We start from the raw sequence: 17,301 nt of genomic DNA on the forward strand, positions 1-17,301 counted from the left end.
TGTGTGTGTTTGAATGTTTTGTGTCTGTGGGTGTTCTGCTGAAGGTTGACATTAGCCAATGGGGTCTCACGTCACAAATGCTGACCAAACGAGACACTGTTTGTACTCTTGCCCTCATCATGTCATTATCTCACATGTTCATCTTAAATTGAAAAATAATAGATTCAAACTAAATAAAAGACTCAGCCCAGGGGCCACATTATGCCAGGCATTTTGAAAAATCGGCAGCCAAAACACAGATAAAATAACCCCCCCCTAGAAAACAGTTTGCTTACAGCATGCAATGGGGATATAGGTACTAAAAGTGACAGCCATGCACTGCCGGATGTCATGATTTGAAACTTTGAGAGTGTCCTTGACGGAAAAAGAGAGGTTGCCAGGGAATGGTGTGTAAATGTGATTACAAAACAGTTCTCACGTCAGTACTGAAGTGAAACACATGTTGCGACTGTGGTACAGACAAGGGAGAGAGTGTGGGGGAGGCTGCACAGAGAACAGACACCTCGTACGACGCTCAATAAAAGCTTAAGCACAATCAACACCACCCGTCACTCAGCACCCACCGTTACTGACGGTACATACCTCCTTCCCCAAACTCAACACGCACGCGTCTTATTCACTCAAGGACACTCAACAACTCACAAAAAATGCAAAATAAAAATTAAAATGAAATGAAATACATTTTTTTGCCATCAGTCCCAGACAGACAGGAGGAAAGAAGCACCCCGACTCGGTAGGAATAGAGCAGAGGGGGGGGTCTGGTTGGGTCTCTGCATAAGACCACACAGAGAGTGGGTGTGTGTGTGAGAGCAAGAGAAGGAGAGGAAGAGGGGAGGAGAGGGAGAGAGAAAGAGAGAGAGGGAGAGAGAAAGGGAGACGGGTGTATGGAGGGCGGCTGAGAACTGGCTGCTTTCTCTATTGCATAAACAGTGCAGTGCTCTCCCTTGCCAAAAAAAGAAAGAAAGAAAAACAAAAAAGAGAGAAAAGCGTTGCTGCTGGGTTGCACTGTGTAGGGCTGCAGGCCCGCCATCCTGCCATTGGTCAGACTCTTACTCAGGTAACAAGGTTTTGGTGCGGAGGTTGTCACCTGATGCTGCGCGGTGTGTCGGATGGCCAGGGGGGAGGAGAGGGGGGAGAAGAGGGGGTGGGTGAGGTGGGGGTGTTGAGGGAGGAGTAGACGGTGAGGTCAGATGTTGGAGGTAATGGGTCAGGTGGGGTGGTGGCAGAGGAAGTGGAGGTGGAGGAGTAGGAGGAGGAGGTGGTGGAGGAGTAGGAGGAGGAGGTGGTGGTGGAGGAGTAGGAGGAGGAGGTGTGGGGGCACTCAGGCGAAGTACATGGTCCGTAGCGTGTCGTGGTGGATCTGCACGGCTTTGGCCAGGGCCTGAGGGTCTCGGCCGTTACTCTGACCTGATACATGGCTGCCCTCCGCACTGTAGAGAGAGAGAGAGAGAGAGAGAGAGAGAGAGAGAGAGAGAGAGAGAGAGAGAGAGAGAGAGAGAGAGAGAGAGAGAGAGAGAGAGAGCAAAGTAAAGACATAGTGTATTAAAACAAAAATAACAACAGAACACGAGAAGAGCGATGGACCATCCAAGCCAAATGTGAGCAAAAATCCAGCACAAACATCCCTTTTGAAAAAGACGACACATGTATAGATGGGCAAATAATTAAAAATTCCTTCCAAAATTGACAACACATTCATACATCCATCTACTGCAGCCAGCCCTCCAGCTCACATGTTATGCGTGTGTGTGCGTGTGTGTGTGTGTGTGTGTGTGTGTGTGTGTGTGTGTGTGTGTGTGTGTGTGTGTGTGTGTGTGTGTGTGTGTGTGTGTGTGTGTGTGTGTGTTTTGGGCTCACCTGTCCACCTCCTTGTCCACCAGGCGTGGAAGGCCACCAGAGGAGCTTAGCAGGTGCGTGCGTGCGTGCGTGCGTGCGTGTGTGTGCGCGCGTGTGCTCACCTGTCGTGCTCCTTGTCCAACAGATGGTATTGGATGCAGAAGGCCACCAGGTGAACGTGTGTGTGTGTGTGTGTGTGTGTGTGTGTGTGTGTGTGTGTGTGTGTGTGTGTGTGTGTGTGTGTGTGTGTGTGTGTGTGTGTGTGTGTGTGTGTGCGCGCGTGTCCTCACCTGTCGTGCTCCTTGTCCACCAGGTGGTATCGGGCGCGGAAGGCCACCAGGTGAGCGTAGTAGGCGGGCGCGGGGATGGAGACTGAGCGCGTGCAGCGCACGTAGGTGTGGCACAGCTGGTAGGTCAGCAGCTGGAACTCATCCGCCGTGAAGCAGTTGTCGTCCCACAGCACGTGGTAATGCGAGGGCCGACTGGTACCCTGAGGGGGGTAGAGAGAGAGAGACAGTAAGTGGGGTGGTGTGTGTGTGTGTATGTGTGTGTGTGTGTGTGTGTGTGTGTGTGTGTGTGTGTGTGTGTGTGTGTGTGTGTGTGTGTGTGTGTGTGTGTGTGTGTGTGTGTGTGTGGTGTGTTGGACAGTGTTAGTATGTGACAGTATGTGAAGCAGTTATTGTCCCACAACACGTGGTAATGCGAGGCCGACTGGTACCCTGAACAGGGAAGAGAGAGACAGTAAGTGGTGTGTGTGTGTGTGTGTGTGTGTGTGTGTGTGTGTGTGTGTGTGTGTGTGTGTGTGTGTGTGTGTGTGTGTGTGTGTGTGTGTGTGTGTGTGTGTGTGTGTGTGTGTGTGTGTGTGTGTTTATGATGTGTTGGACAGTGTCTATGTGAAGCTGTTGTCATCCCACAGCATCCCCCCCCCCCCATACATAATTGTAATGTTATGCAGTATCACATAAAATATGACATGTTTTGTAAAGAAGTCCAAGAAATTACATTTGCAATACACAATTAAGTTGTACTTTTCAGGGGACCTAGTGAAGGTGGGGTCAATGGGCGAGTCAACGGGTGGGTCGATCCTAGGAGCGCCTCCTGGTGTTGGGTGGTGGTAGTGATGGGAGGGCGGGAGACAGGATTGAGTGTGTTGGATAGTGGTAGTGGGAATGCATGGGGATGAGAGATGGGAAGTGTGTGTGTGTGTGTGTGTGTGTGTTGGATTGCTACATGTGGACTAGTTTATCCATAGCATATGGTAGTGGGAGGGCGGACTGGTACCCTGTGTGCATGAGTGTGGGTGAGCAATCAAAAAACAAGCAGGATACTAAAGCACTCTTCAAATAATCCTTCATCGGGGCAAGAAGTGGATCAAGCAGGTTGTAGCTTGTGTGCGTGTCACGCGTGTATGTGCAGGATGTTTGGAGTACTAACAACATCGTCTTCTCTACCTTTGACGTGTGTTCTAGTACATGCATGCAGGTGTGCGTGTGTGTGTGTGTGTGTGTGTGTGTGTGTGTGTGTGTGTGTGTGTGTGTGTGTGTGTGTGTGTGTGTGTGTGTGTGTGTGTGTGTGTGTGTGTGTTTATACCTGTATTCCGGCATGGCTGCAGAGGTAAAAGTCAAATTCGTAGGGGTGTGTGATGTCCGTGTCCACAGTGGTACCAGCAGGAATATTGCCACTCCGGCCCACCTGTCATGGAGAAAAGCCTTTGTTCACTTTTCAGCCGCCATCAGTGGACTATGGCTGTAATTGGAAAATCAGTCCAGGAGTAGTGAATAGAATGAGTCCCCCATGATTGGTTGAAATTTGCAGTAAAATGATTTTACTTTTTTTTTTACTTTTTACTACCTGTTGTACTGCATTTACTATAACTGGCCCATGGATCAATTGTGCTTTTGGGGTGCTAACGTCAGGTAGTGCAACCACAGTGAATGCTAAGCAATTGGTAATTTATGCACTGGAATGAATTATGCTTCTTAGGTAATCCACTAAAACAACAACAACAACAAAAAATGTAATCCATACAACTTTTGCATTCGCTGTGACGTCTGCTACTTCTAAAACATCATTGATTCCCATACAGTTGACTTGTTCCGTCACATTGTGTGACGTAGCAGAGGACAACTGCATGTGGTTTCCATGCAGCACAGTGCAACAGAATGATCTCTTCTTACTCAAAGAAAGACCCTGGCCCCTCTCGTCTTACCCTCTCGTTGCGGTCTGCGCAGAAGAGGCGCGTGTGGTGGCGTTTCTGCACCACGATGTAGGTGATGCCCGGCTGGTACTCCTTCTCCAGGCTGATGCACGCCTCGCGGATGGCCAGCAGCTCGTAGTACAGCACCTGCACATCAACACCACACAGCCATCAGACCACGCCAGCAGAGACAAGTGGCATCATATGGAATAGGGATATCGGCTGTGTCTCAAATGGCACACTTGTGTACTTCAGGCGAGATATCGGCTATGTCTCAAATTGCGCACTTGTGTACTTCAGGCACTCTCTTTCAGTGCGTAGGGCGTCCAAGCTGAAAATACAGTGCACGGAAAGTCCAAACCTTCTATTGACAATAAAAGCACTAAAGACCTCAGTGCATTGTGTGTGCACTATGCACTACATGTCAGTGCACTGACAAGTCTGAGACACAGCAACTGTACATCGATATGTCAGCAGTTGCGTAGTAAAGTTTTTTCAGAACCTACATATGGTCACGTCACAATCACCAGAGTCAGACCAGACTGATACACGCATGACATTGGCCTTGTAGCACAGAGCCTTGGCAAGGACTGTACAGTAGAGGGCAGTAGAGAGAGGCAGGAAGCAGCCGGAAACTAGTGCCATGCCATGGCCTTCTTTTAGCCAATGTCTAAACAGAACACCGATAACTTAAAGTGTGAGCAGCTTAGGATGTGATTTATAAATTACAATTATAATAATAAAATACTTCTAACTTATTAATACACTCTACATATGAAAACAATATGCTACCACTACTACTAATACATACATAATATGTATAAGGTAATATAAATACTACTATTTATTTTATACTAATATAACAATATTATTCATATTTTATCATAACTACTTGGCACATTTCCTTATTGAAAATAAGACCTGAGCCGAGTGGGGCAGAGATGTTTGGACTGTGGAGTCCAAGCGCACCTGTCGGAACTGTCCCTCGGACACGCCGTCTCGGTAGAAGATGATGCGCGTGGGCTTGTAGCGCGTGGACTTGTAGAACTGGATGAGCAGCTCGCGCACCATGGAGGACAGGTCCTGGATGATCTCCTGGCGAGGCCGCTGCACGCGCACCGTGGCACAGTAGCGGCTCGGGTGGGCATCCATACTACCCACCACCTGGAAGGAAAGGGGGCAGGAGAAGAGGAAGGGGCCGCTTAGAATTCATATCTAGGTATTTTTTAAATGATCTTAATATAAACAAATAAATGTGCACAAAATTAAGAGAAGTATCTCCAAGTTCTTCAAAAGGTGGGCAACCATACAGCCCGTCAGCTGGAAAAATTGCCAGTCAAGGATAAGATGCAGCTTATGGTATATATATTTTTTCATAAAACAAAAGTTCATATATTCTCAGAAGCGGGGTGTTTACATGTAATGGAATGAAGGAAAAAACAAAATGTTGAAAAAAAATTTTTCAAGACATTCTATGAAACCACATGTGGATTAAACAATGGTGGATTAAAGTCGACATACTGCAGCAATAGAGGGTTTCTTGCCGTCTCCTGCTGGAGGGTGAGTGACATCGGCACCCAGGAAGATGACTGGCTGCTGAAACACTGTGGGCCTGAGAGAGAGGACACAGGGCAATACAACAGGCTTGTCATTGGTGATGTGTTGGCTCACCCAGGCAGAAGGATCTTTGTCAGATTGATTGTTTGCAATACAATAGCACAAACTATTTACAACAGTAACCTGTGATGCGAGATATGGACTGGTCTTAGTCATTCAAGTTGTCATTTCCATATTTAAGTTTAAGTTATTCCATAGTCTGACTTGAGCCTTAGAAGAACAACTGACATGGTGGACACATCAATATTGGCTTACCGTTGATGGGGGACCAGGATGTTGTTGATGCCACCCAGTTTGACGTTGATCTTGAGGCAGAGGTTGGAGAGGGTCTGAGGACTCGTCTTCACCACGTTCTTCACCTGGACGCACTGGGTGGCCATGCCCAGCAGCGTGTCTCCCACACGCTTCACCTCCGCTGGATGGGTCAGACAGACATACATCGAAATATAAGTAAGGGATAATTGACGACACGGTGTGCGTATAACAGAAAAATAATGCACACCTAGGTGGTGATGCCGTTACACCTCGGTGTGCATTATTTTGCAACAGATTCACTTTGCTGGGGATCCATGGCTGGTGTTTCCAGATGCGCCATGCGACATGTGTCAATTCAGCGCGTAATGCTTTGCAACTTTCTTTCCGTAACTTATGAACGAACCTTGGCGCATTAAGACACTAGAGTTATGCGGTCAGAAAAGTGACCTAATAGTGGGACTACTTTATAGATGTGCATCTATAGACAGTTAATCAACACCCCATTTAGCGCGTCACAATGGGAGATTCCAGACTGCCGTGGTATAAACACAAATAAACAACTAAGCAACAACATAATGTAACGTATACATTGTATCGTCGACTCATTCAAGGCGAAGGCCAATGCATGTGGCCAGGACAGCCATGTAGTAGCACGATGGCTAAATTCAGTGGATTAGCGTAAAGTAGCACGATGGCGGATTCAGCGGATCGTAATGCTCCATCTTCTGCTAAACTTGTCCTAAACTTGTGCTAAACTTGCTCAACAGACAGAGCCTTGTGACCATCACCCCCTATGGTGCGATGTTAGACCAGCCCACCAGGCAAAAAATATGACGTCAATGACGTTTAAGTAGTAGCACACGTCAGGGTGGTACAACAACAGATAATGCCACTATTTTATGGATCAAACATTTTGCTTTTGTTTTTAGTGAATTATCTAAAAAGAAGCATAAGCATTGCAGTACATTAATTACTAATTAATTTATGGCCATTAGCTGTGGTTGTACCATCTGACGTCTGAGCCCAAAATAAACCCCTGATTGAGCAGTGTATGTACCATAGATGGGGGTCTTGTTTGACTAAACATGACAATAAAAGGTGTGTGTCCTGACCTTACCGTAGACTAGGGATGTTAACCGGTGGCCGTTTAACCGGTAGTTGACCGGATCAACACTAAACGGTAAAAAAAAAATCTCTGCCGGTTAAGTGCCACCACAGCTTTTCTCCCCAAAACAAAACCCTTGTTCCTCCACAAGTAGGCAAGTGAACAATGATTGGGGAAATATATAATACGAAGGGCAAAAGCAAACATTGTGTGACAGGAGCCCAACCATTCTAACATGGGGCATAAGTTGTTTGACGGGCAGAGAAAGGCGCGCGACAGGACAGGGTATCATAAATGGCAGTTAAAGAATTTTCGGTTAACCAGTTAACCACCGGTTAATGAGGCTCGGTAGTCGGTTTAAATTTTTTTGACATTTTCTCCATCCCTACCGTAGACGGGGGTCTTGCCGGGCAGGATGACGATGATGAGCTGCAGGCCGGCGTAGGTGTTCTTCAGGTGACGGAACATGGGCTCCACGCTGTCCGCCCCCTGCGCGTACTTGCAGAAGCACGGCTGACCCTGGATGGGCATGCCCGCGTCCTTGGAGATCTTACGTAGCTGGTCGGTAAAGCTTCTGTACATGGGAAGGAGAGAAAGACAGTCTTTGAAGCCACATGTGTGTGTGAACGTGTGTGCGTCTGCATGTGTGTGCAACATCTGCAGAGAAAAGATTCTTTGAAGCTGTGTGTGATTGTGTCTTTATGTTAGTACAGGGGTGTCGTACAGGGGGGGTTAAGTGTGACTGAGTCACCATCAGGGCCCCATGTATATAGGGGGGCCACACACAGTCCGATCTATGAAGCTATATGGCTGTGGGGGTCCATTGGAGCTGATTGTACATAGGGCCCACAATTTTCTGCTACGTCCCTGTGTCTGTGCATCTGTATGAATTACACAAATATAATATTTGGTGGTACCACCATCCATGGACCTCCTTGAGGCCTACTTTGGTGATATACGTGTCTACGTGTGTACGTGCATTCTTACTCAATCTGTGTGTGTGTGTGTGTGTGTGTGTCCTTACTTGAGTATCTCCTCTCTGCATTGTCTCTGGGTGGCGAAGCAGGCGATGGCCCACATCTTGATCTCCACTCCGGTGTGGAACTGCTTCCCCCTCATGTCCCACACGCCGTGACTGGGCGTGGCCACTGTGCGGTTCTAGAATCAATGACATCACAAAGCAAAACATGGAATCTGCTTTAGCGCCCTACGCTACACTCAAAAATTAGCCTGGGAACTCCCATACTGCCTTTAGTTCTACACAATCGTTTCGATCTGAAAGACAGTATGGCGAGGATGACTCATAACGTACAAGATCATGGGATCTGTGTCATAATGGCCAAGCATTCCGACCTTAACAGTTTCTCTGCCCAATCAGAGAGCAGGGCAGTGTGTCATAATAGCCAAGTATTCCGGCTCCATACGGAATTACAATAGGCAACTCCCCAGACCTAATCTCACTTGTGATTAGGTCTGGTGTTAACCAGGCAACTCAAAAATCACATCACGCACGCAAATTCAACTATACACATACCGGTATACACACATTCTCACACACACATTCTCACACACATTCTCACACACATTCTCACACACACACACACACACACACACACACACACACACACACACACACACACACACACACACACACACACACACACACACACACACACACACACACACACACACGCACACGCACACGCACACACACACACACGCGCGCGCACACGCGCACACAATAAACAGTATGACTAAAATAATGCTGCAGACAAAATCAAATATACAGTTCAACGAATACTATTCAAATAACAGATCAATGGCATAATTATAAGTAGAAACATTACCAATGGAAAAATAGATATACACACATAAAACACAATAATTATTCTAATCAACTCTCAGTCACACAAATGCTTAAACACATGTTAGGGGTTAAGTGTAATGTGACAAAACAAAACCACTCAAATAAAATCACTCAAAGCAACACTACACAATAAATACCTCATAACCACTACAGAGGTCAACACATCATATGTGGGTCAAAGACGTCCAACATGAAATTGTCCTTCAGTGCTAACGGATACTTTTGCTTACTGTAACTGTGAAAAACATGATTTTCAATTTTTTTTAATGAAAGTCAAGCCAAAAAAATATATCTATATATATATTTTTTTTGCATTTACAGTAAGCAAAAGTATTTGTTACACTGAAGGACAATTTCATGTTAGACGACTTTGACCCTTGTATGTATGAACTACAGCACAGCAGACTAACGCTAATCAAATGTGTTACAAAACATTCTAGGGTTAATGGACATGAAAGCATAATGAACGCTCTGTGCTGTGATGTGTATTGCAAACAGAGAGACAGACATGGTAACATAAACTGCTGATTATCAATTACACTCAAAAGAAAATCAACACGGTCACAGCAAACGCACATACAGACAAGACAGATGGAGAGAGAGAGAGAAAAGTCCAACTATAAAATGCAGACGCACATGCTGATGTAATGTGGGCTCAAGACCAAGAGAGAGACGAACAAAAAAGTGATGAGAGAGTGAGAGAAATGAGTGAGAGCAAGAGCGTATGTGTACGTGTGAGGTCAGAGAGAGAGAGAGAGAAAGAGAGAAAGAGAGAAAGAGAGAGAGAGAGAAAGAGAGAAAGAAAGAAAGAAAGAAAGAAAGAAAGAAGATAGAGATAGAGATAGAGATAGAGAGATAGAGATAGAGATAGAGATAGAGATAGAGATAGAGATAGAGATAGAGAGAGAGAGAGAGAGAGAGATAGAGATAGAGATAGAGATAGAGAGAGGAAGAGGGAGCAACCAGGAGATCTTGTATAATCTTGTATAAAAAAAAGGTAAATCAATGTTCACTCTCTTTCTCCATCAGGGCGAGACAGACAGACAGACAAGAGCACAGCAAGCGGGTGCGAGGCGAGCGGCGTGATTGAATAAGGGGGAGGTACCATAAAGTGCTCAGAGCTCACCCTGCCACCATACTGCAGCATGGGGGCGGGCAGGACGCGGCCCGTCACCTCCGCCATCTCGTCACGCACGCGGAACTGGAACTCCTGCACAAAGGGGTCCGCCTCGTAGTTGGCGCTACGCACCTGAGAGGGCGGGTGGGGGGAGATGGATAGAGAGATGGAGAGAGAGAGAGGGAGCGGGGGTGGAGGAGGAGGTGAGAGACATTCAAATTTAGAGGTGGGGAGGTGAGAGAGAGAGAGGGGGGGGAGAAAGGGAGAGAGAGAGAGAGAGAGAGAGAGAGAGGGAGAGAGAGGGGGAGAGAGAGAGAGAGAAAGAGAAAGAGAGAGAGAGAGCGTCAAATGAATATGAATACAGACACCTGGTTGAACATATTCAACTGGTTGAGAATATGAAAAGACTGACATAAAACAATCAATGCTTCATTTAGTATATTTAATCTTGTTTTTATTTGTTTTAACAAAGGCTATTTTTTTGCACATCAAGACAATCTTTTTCAGAGCGTACCCAAAGGGAATGAATTGGTGTGCGTGCCACCACACCACTGCAGCTTGCAGCACTGCCATGACAGCACTGGGAGAGGGCTGTCGGTGTTGATCAGGAATGAAATTCTCTTGCAATATACAGCCATCAGATACGCTTGCCCAGGCAACACTGGGATATTTCATGGCACACTAGTGTTCCAGTGTTTAGAGGTAGGGTGCGCACATCCACAGGTAGTTGTCCAGGTGCCAGACAAAAGGTAGTAGGTAGTGTGATGAAGCGGTCTGCACCAGGGCTTAACACTAACACACGCCAGGTAGCCAAATGCGGGTGAAAGTTGGCGTTGGCTAGTAGATACCGAAGGTTCACTAGCCATTTTGGCGGGTCCGTTACTATTCTGAATGATGAGGCACCGCATTTTGTAGTTTTTTTCCACGGACCGTCTTTGCTACAAAAGCAATACAATGCGATTTCGCGAGCCTACAATACCCATGAAGCACCTGTGTCACGTGTCACCTGTGTGTCATGCACGCCAAGAATCTGATAGAGCTACTAGTCTTGCGAAGAGGAGTGGCTGCGATCTACCGGCATATCAGCGTTGCGTTTGGAAATGTCACTGAAAACCTTATCGTGAAAATAAAGTAGCGAAGTTCATCTCAACTGACCTGTTTTGCGATCTGTCACTAGTACAATACTTAGTAGTAGTGGACATTAAAATGACCAAGGCGAGAGGAAAACACGCCAGGCTGTCTTTTGAAAGTCTCGAGACTAAAGCGCAGTGATAAGACAAGGACACATGCGACATTAATAATGTTCGGTTTAAATTATTTTCTGATTTGCCTGTATGTCTTCATACCTTAATATTCCTCCATGTTTCTTGTGCTGTTGTTCCCGACTGTCAAACCGGGCTTAAACAACGCACAGTGTAGCCTTCCAGACTGCAAAGCATGTCCCTTGCCCGTTTCGCCCGGCGTCCGTTTGCATTTCAAACAACTCAATATTAAACGAAATGAAAGGAAGTCGTAGCCCCTTCTGTAGTCACCGCATCTGTGTGCGCTTTTTAGAGGATACTATAAGAAAATATTCCAGAAGAGGTGTTATTCCACATCCATGACCGAGGACAGGCGAACTTGGCAATGACTTTTGCTATCTACTTGGCGCATCAATTTGGACGGCGACCTCCACAGATTGGCGCATATGATATGAAGAAAGAGCCTTTCAGATCAAAGACGGAAATATTTTGCTCTCGTGTAGCTTACATTTGTGCCCTTCCAAAACACTGTGCTGGGTGTTTGCATGGTCAATATAGGCTATGCCATTCCTCAGATCAGTAAATCTGTTCTTTCCATAGCCTGCATGCATGGACCAGTTAATAGGCCTAACAATTCTAATTATTAAGCACTATATTATATTATATTATATTATATTATATTATATTATATTATATTATATTATATTATATTATATTATATTATATTATATTGTGTTATATTATGTTATATTAGCCTACATTACATTATTACAGCCTATTATATAATTCATTAAAGCTGCTATGATGGTTAAGAAAAGTATGGCTAGTGAAAAGGCCCAATGGCTAGTGAGTCAGGAAAACCACTAGCCACAATGGCTGGTAAGCGAAAAAGTTAGTGTCGAGCACTGGTCTGCACACTGTGTATTAACTCCAAAAATACTTTATTTCATTTTAACATACGGCAACGTTTCGATCCAACAGAGGGATCTTCCTCAGTTTGGAGTTAATACACAGTGTGCAGACCGCTTCATCACAATACGCTAGTGTTCCAGGGCACAGTGGTTGAAAAGCACTGCTCTACCCCATCCTCCATGACTGATGTGCCCTGAGCATGGTAGGCTACTGTGTCCCCTGACACTTCTCCCTCGGCGAGGCATAATAAATGCAATTTATAAATGCAAATAAATGAAGACTATCTCCAAGATCTCTTCTGAGAGGGTTTCCAGGCAAAACAAAACCAACTCTACTCATCTGTAATCCTGGGCACTGACTTGCACTACACTTAACGGGTCCTTCACTACTTTTATATTATTGTTCTCGATCTGTTCTTCATTATTTGTATACTGCTGTACTCTGTATTGACCCCCCACTCTGTACTTGCTTGAATGTCATCTTTGGAAGTTGCTCGGTTAAAAGCGTCTGCTAAATGTAATGTAATAATTTCATTGTTCACTGTGTGCTGTGGTGTGCAATGTGAAGTTCAAGTAACATCCTCCAGCCACCAGGGGGGGACCTACTCACCAGCCTGCTGATCTCCTCCTGTCTGTCGGGGGCAGAGCGAGCCGTGGCTTTGATCATGGTAGATGTTTGGTTGTCTGTCAGCTTCTTGATGCAGCGTTGACCTGCTACTATATTGCAGACCTGGACAGTGAACAGGAAGGATGGGGAGAAATAAGTGCATTTCATTAAAGAATTAAAAAAATAAATAAAAAGTCTTTCACCACCGTGACATCAGTGAAATTCAATTTTTGGAAAAACGTCTATCGCCTTCCATAGAAAACAGTGGGATGTGGAAAAAAGATAATTCTACATTCAATTTATCATTTTCATTTATCAACCAAGCAATGTTTGTTTGGAGTGAGTGGCAGAGGCCTTTCTGTCTCTGTAGACTGCATAAGCTCATCTGCAGTGATCATGACAATGAACCGATGGAGAGCTGGTTGGGACAGGGAGATGCGCTCCGTTTCGACAAGGAGCCTGGGTCTTTGGTAGCCTGGTCCTGACCATCCCATAATACTACCATTTCATTTCGTATTTATGGTCTGGCATTTGTTTGCTCTGAAGCGATTGCAAGAAGCAGGAAGTTTGCACTCAGTTATGGTTTGAAATTATTAATTGGACACCTCTCACCCAATTGCCGGCAGTTAGTCAACAACAACTTAGCGCAGACCAATGGCTCTGGCGCAGATGTGTACGTCATTGTCACAAGCGTCCTCCCCCTTTCGCCCCCACGTCGGGTGCTTATTTGCTTATTGGCTGTTTTCTGGGGGGGCGTTGCGATCAAAATCCTACTGCTCCAGGCACTCAACAGAGAAGCACGGCTTCTGACTCGTAGTGGAGCCAATCCTTTGGCGGAAGTACGTAGGATGGCTCGCGAGCCTGGGTCTTTGGCGCCGTAGAGGCCAGAGCACCACTATGGTACCTCCCACCCTGGAGGCCCTGGTCCGATTCTACTCTCCATTGCTACAGTAAGTTTTTCCTTTCAAAATCCGACAACCTTCTATGGCACCAGAGTAGCTGGGACTGCGAAATGTAATGTAATGTAATGCATTGTAATGTAATGTAATATAAAGTGAAGTACTGTATTTGATTAGTTATATTGTCATGTAATGTAATGGGTTGCCAATAAACTGACCTTTAGCGGCAGGTAGGTGTGCTAAATGTACTGTAATGAATTGTAATGTAATGCAATGTAATGTAATGTTATGTTATGTCATTTAATGTAATGGGTTGGTAGTAAACTGACCTCCAGCGGCAGGAAGGTGTGCTAAATGTAATGCACCGTCATGTAATGTAATGTAATGTAATGTAATGTAATGTAATGTAAAGTAATGCAATGTAATGAGTTGGTAGTAAACTGATCTACAGCGGCAGATAGGTGTGCTAAATGTACTGTAATGTAATGTAATGTAATGTCATGTAATGTAAAGTAATGAAATGGGTTGGTAGTAAACTGACCTCCAGGGGCAGGTAGGTGTGCTAAATGTACTGTAATGTAATGTATTGTAATGCAGTGTAATGTATTTTAATGTAATGTAATGGGTTGGTAGTAAACTGACCTCCAGAGGCAGGTAGGTGTGCTTCTGCTCCTGCCCCACCTGCAGGCAGGGCAGGTGGGGGTACTTGAGCTGCAGGTTGTACTTCTCTCTGAAGTACTGGGCTACCGTGCGCTCCACTGTCTGACCGTTCTCCAGCTGCAGCGGAAAGCTGTGGAGAAGCACAGGCATCATGAACAATCTCTTCACACATCCACAGTTGGTATGTTTTTGTAACTACCGTATTTGACTGAAAGGACTGGAGGTAACCATTTTTTAATTCAAATGTATTATTTCAAATGTATTATTTATACCTATGTAATCTTACCAATTTTTCTTTACCATTTCACTGAAGAAACAGGTGTATAATAAACAATCGGCTTTTTTTTTTTTACCATGAGTCAGTCAACAGCGTACAATGTACAGTCAAGGGAAAGGGATGCCACTAGTTGACCTACATTCTGATGCAGCAGAGTGCCAAACAACAATGGCCGCTCATACAGTAATTAAGTCTGTTTGCAAAATTGTTGCAAGCAACCATCTTCAAGTACGAGGAATCAAACCTCGTCGCCTGCCCAATGCAAAGGAGCGTGCTCAAGTTCGGACTCCTAAGGGGGTGTTATCCCCTCCTTCTTCTCTTTCTGTGGCGTTTGGTGGTGGCCTGCATAAGATGTGTGCCGCCTACCGCCATCTACAGCGCTAAGCGAACTCCATTTATTCTCAACCCGAATTCACCTAAGGGTCTCCTAGAGGGGCGTTCATCTGACGTCACATGGATCCTGAAAAGTACGGACTTAATTTATCTAACTCTACCAGAAAATGTTTTTTTTTTTTTTACCAGAACTTCCCAATACCCGACATTTGCATTTCAGCAAATAATACGAAAAAAATAAAAAACCTAAAAAAACAACTCAATGAACCGTCACAACTACAGTCAGCGAAGCAGATTAGACGGCGACCTCTTCCTGAACTCGAACCTCTAACCCCCTTGCCTGGTGCCTAGGCTAAGCCCCTCTTCCCCTCTTGACCCCCCGGGATGGGATGGGATGGGATGGGATGGGACACTCACGTTTGGTGGCTGGCGGGCCGGCGGGTCACGTTGCACACCCGGTACTTCCTCCTCATGGTGCCACAGTGCGTCACCTCCACTTTCAGACCTGTACGGCCAAAAGAAATAATGACAGAAAAATAATAAAATGACATGAAAACAAATAGCAATGACCAAAAAAGCGTCAGGTTGCCAACCTAAGGCATAGCACATTTCAAACAAGCCGCAAATTAACTGCTTCTGGCATGAAATACGCAGTACAAATGCAGTCTGTTGTTATTATGATATTATTATAATTACTACTAATAGTAACTGTAGTATTAGTATTGTTGTTATTTAATAGCCACCCAGGCATCAGCTGATAAAGCAATCGCTGTAACAGGTTCACGTAATGTAAGGACAGGCACAGACTCTTTGATGTCTCTCACTCACACACTCACACACTCACACACGCGCGCGCACACACACACACACACACGCACACGCGTCTGGTTAGGTTCACTGTCGTTCCAATCTGCTCCTAATCTGCTTAATCAAGAGAGCTGCAACCCCTTGCCTCCCCACACACACCTTTGATCTCTGATCTGTCTCTGACTCTTGAGTGAGTTTACAGACTGGTGATGAAGCACCTTGAGAGCAGAGCAGGGACATATAATCCCTCTGAAAACCCCTGTTGTCAAACATTAGCCCTGGCCGAGCAGAAACACTCTGGGCACGATATAAACACACCTTATTTGCTTTTGGGATTAATTAAGCTTCTCTACTCTACTATACGTGGGTGAACACATGCACAACTCACCCACCCATGCCACACACACGCACACGCACACACATGGCACACACACACACACGAAAAACAAACATACGCGCACATGTTTCTCTGAAGTATTTTCCGCATGTAAACACACACACAGGCGATTTACAATGATACAACCACTTAAAAAGTCATAATAGTTATGAACGTCCGCCAAAGACACACCCACACCACAAGAAACAAACATAATGAAGAGCTTTGTATATCCATCCACGAATATCCATTTTGGAACATTTTGGGAACTTGACATTTTTGTATTGGGCCTTCCATTGCAAAATGCATTGTATACAGGTTTAAAAGTATGTTCTCAAAATTGACTCCACGCACGCACGCACGCACGCACGCACACACTTTACGATGATACAACCACTCAAAAAGTCATCACAGTTATCAACGTCTGCTACAGACACACACACCACGATAAAACCAACACAAGCACACACACACACATCCACCAACCTTTGATCTCTTTGGTGAACTTGACTCTGTGCGAGTCTGTGAGGGGACGCGGCTGCTCGTCGATGTTGTGGATGTCCAGGACCTCGCACATGAACTGGATCACAGGCTGGGCCTTGTAGAAGGCAGTGGCAGACACTGCAAACACACACAAAAACACCAGAGGACACTCTCAATTAGTGAAAATAGTGGCAGGCAGACACATACACACTGCACACACACACTACACACACACACACACACCACACACACACACACACACACACACACACACTCACACACACAGAAAACATCACGTTAATTTATTCAAGTTAATAATAAAAACAGCGGTTATTGCTGTTCCAATTGCAAATCAAACATCTCATGTTCTTTTTTCAAAAATTTGTGAATCAAACATTTCATGTCCAAGTTTTTTTTCGACCACTTCTTCACGGGCTGTGAGTTTGATGGAGCGAAGCTTCTCTCTCTGTAGTTAACATTTTTCTACAATGTCCGTAAATGGCTAATACAAAAATCCATCCACACAACACCATGGTAAAACCTGGAGTGCGTTCCTTGACAACGTCATTGCTAACTAAGTGACAAACTTACTTGGTTGCAATGCAATTTCCCATTGGAAACCTAGTAAGTTGCTAACTGGTGAGCAACTACGTTCCGTGGGTCCACGGGTCCAGATTAGAGGTATTAGAAATAATGTGGACATCTGAAGTAGC

The 17,301-nt window shown here is 45.3% G+C and overlaps 1 protein-coding gene across 2 annotated transcripts in view; it reads right to left on the reverse strand.

Annotated features, from left to right (window-relative positions):
* Positions 1–17,301, reverse strand: part of ago3b (argonaute RISC catalytic component 3b) — a 27,663-nt gene continuing 10,362 nt past the window's right edge. The window contains exons 6-19 of one of the 2 annotated variants that reach the window (XM_063185845.1): positions 16,592–16,726; positions 15,340–15,427; positions 14,295–14,442; positions 12,757–12,876; positions 10,004–10,126; positions 8,035–8,168; positions 7,400–7,584; positions 5,906–6,065; positions 5,555–5,645; positions 5,003–5,197; positions 4,046–4,180; positions 3,427–3,528; positions 2,127–2,326; positions 1–1,430 (exon numbers count right to left, since the gene is read on the reverse strand). In XM_063185845.1, the coding sequence (XP_063041915.1) occupies positions 1,322–1,430; positions 2,127–2,326; positions 3,427–3,528; positions 4,046–4,180; positions 5,003–5,197; positions 5,555–5,645; positions 5,906–6,065; positions 7,400–7,584; positions 8,035–8,168; positions 10,004–10,126; positions 12,757–12,876; positions 14,295–14,442; positions 15,340–15,427; positions 16,592–16,726 (1,925 nt within the window). In that variant the 3' untranslated portion in view covers positions 1–1,321. Of the gene's footprint in view, positions 1,431–2,126; positions 2,327–3,426; positions 3,529–4,045; positions 4,181–5,002; positions 5,198–5,554; positions 5,646–5,905; positions 6,066–7,399; positions 7,585–8,034; positions 8,169–9,982; positions 10,127–12,756; positions 12,877–14,294; positions 14,443–15,339; positions 15,428–16,591; positions 16,727–17,301 lie in introns of both variants that reach the window. The other variant, XM_063185844.1, reaches the window with a different exon arrangement.

This window comes from Engraulis encrasicolus, chromosome 20 (assembly GCF_034702125.1).
Source record: "Engraulis encrasicolus isolate BLACKSEA-1 chromosome 20, IST_EnEncr_1.0, whole genome shotgun sequence".
Taxonomy (NCBI): Eukaryota; Metazoa; Chordata; class Actinopteri; order Clupeiformes; family Engraulidae; genus Engraulis; species Engraulis encrasicolus.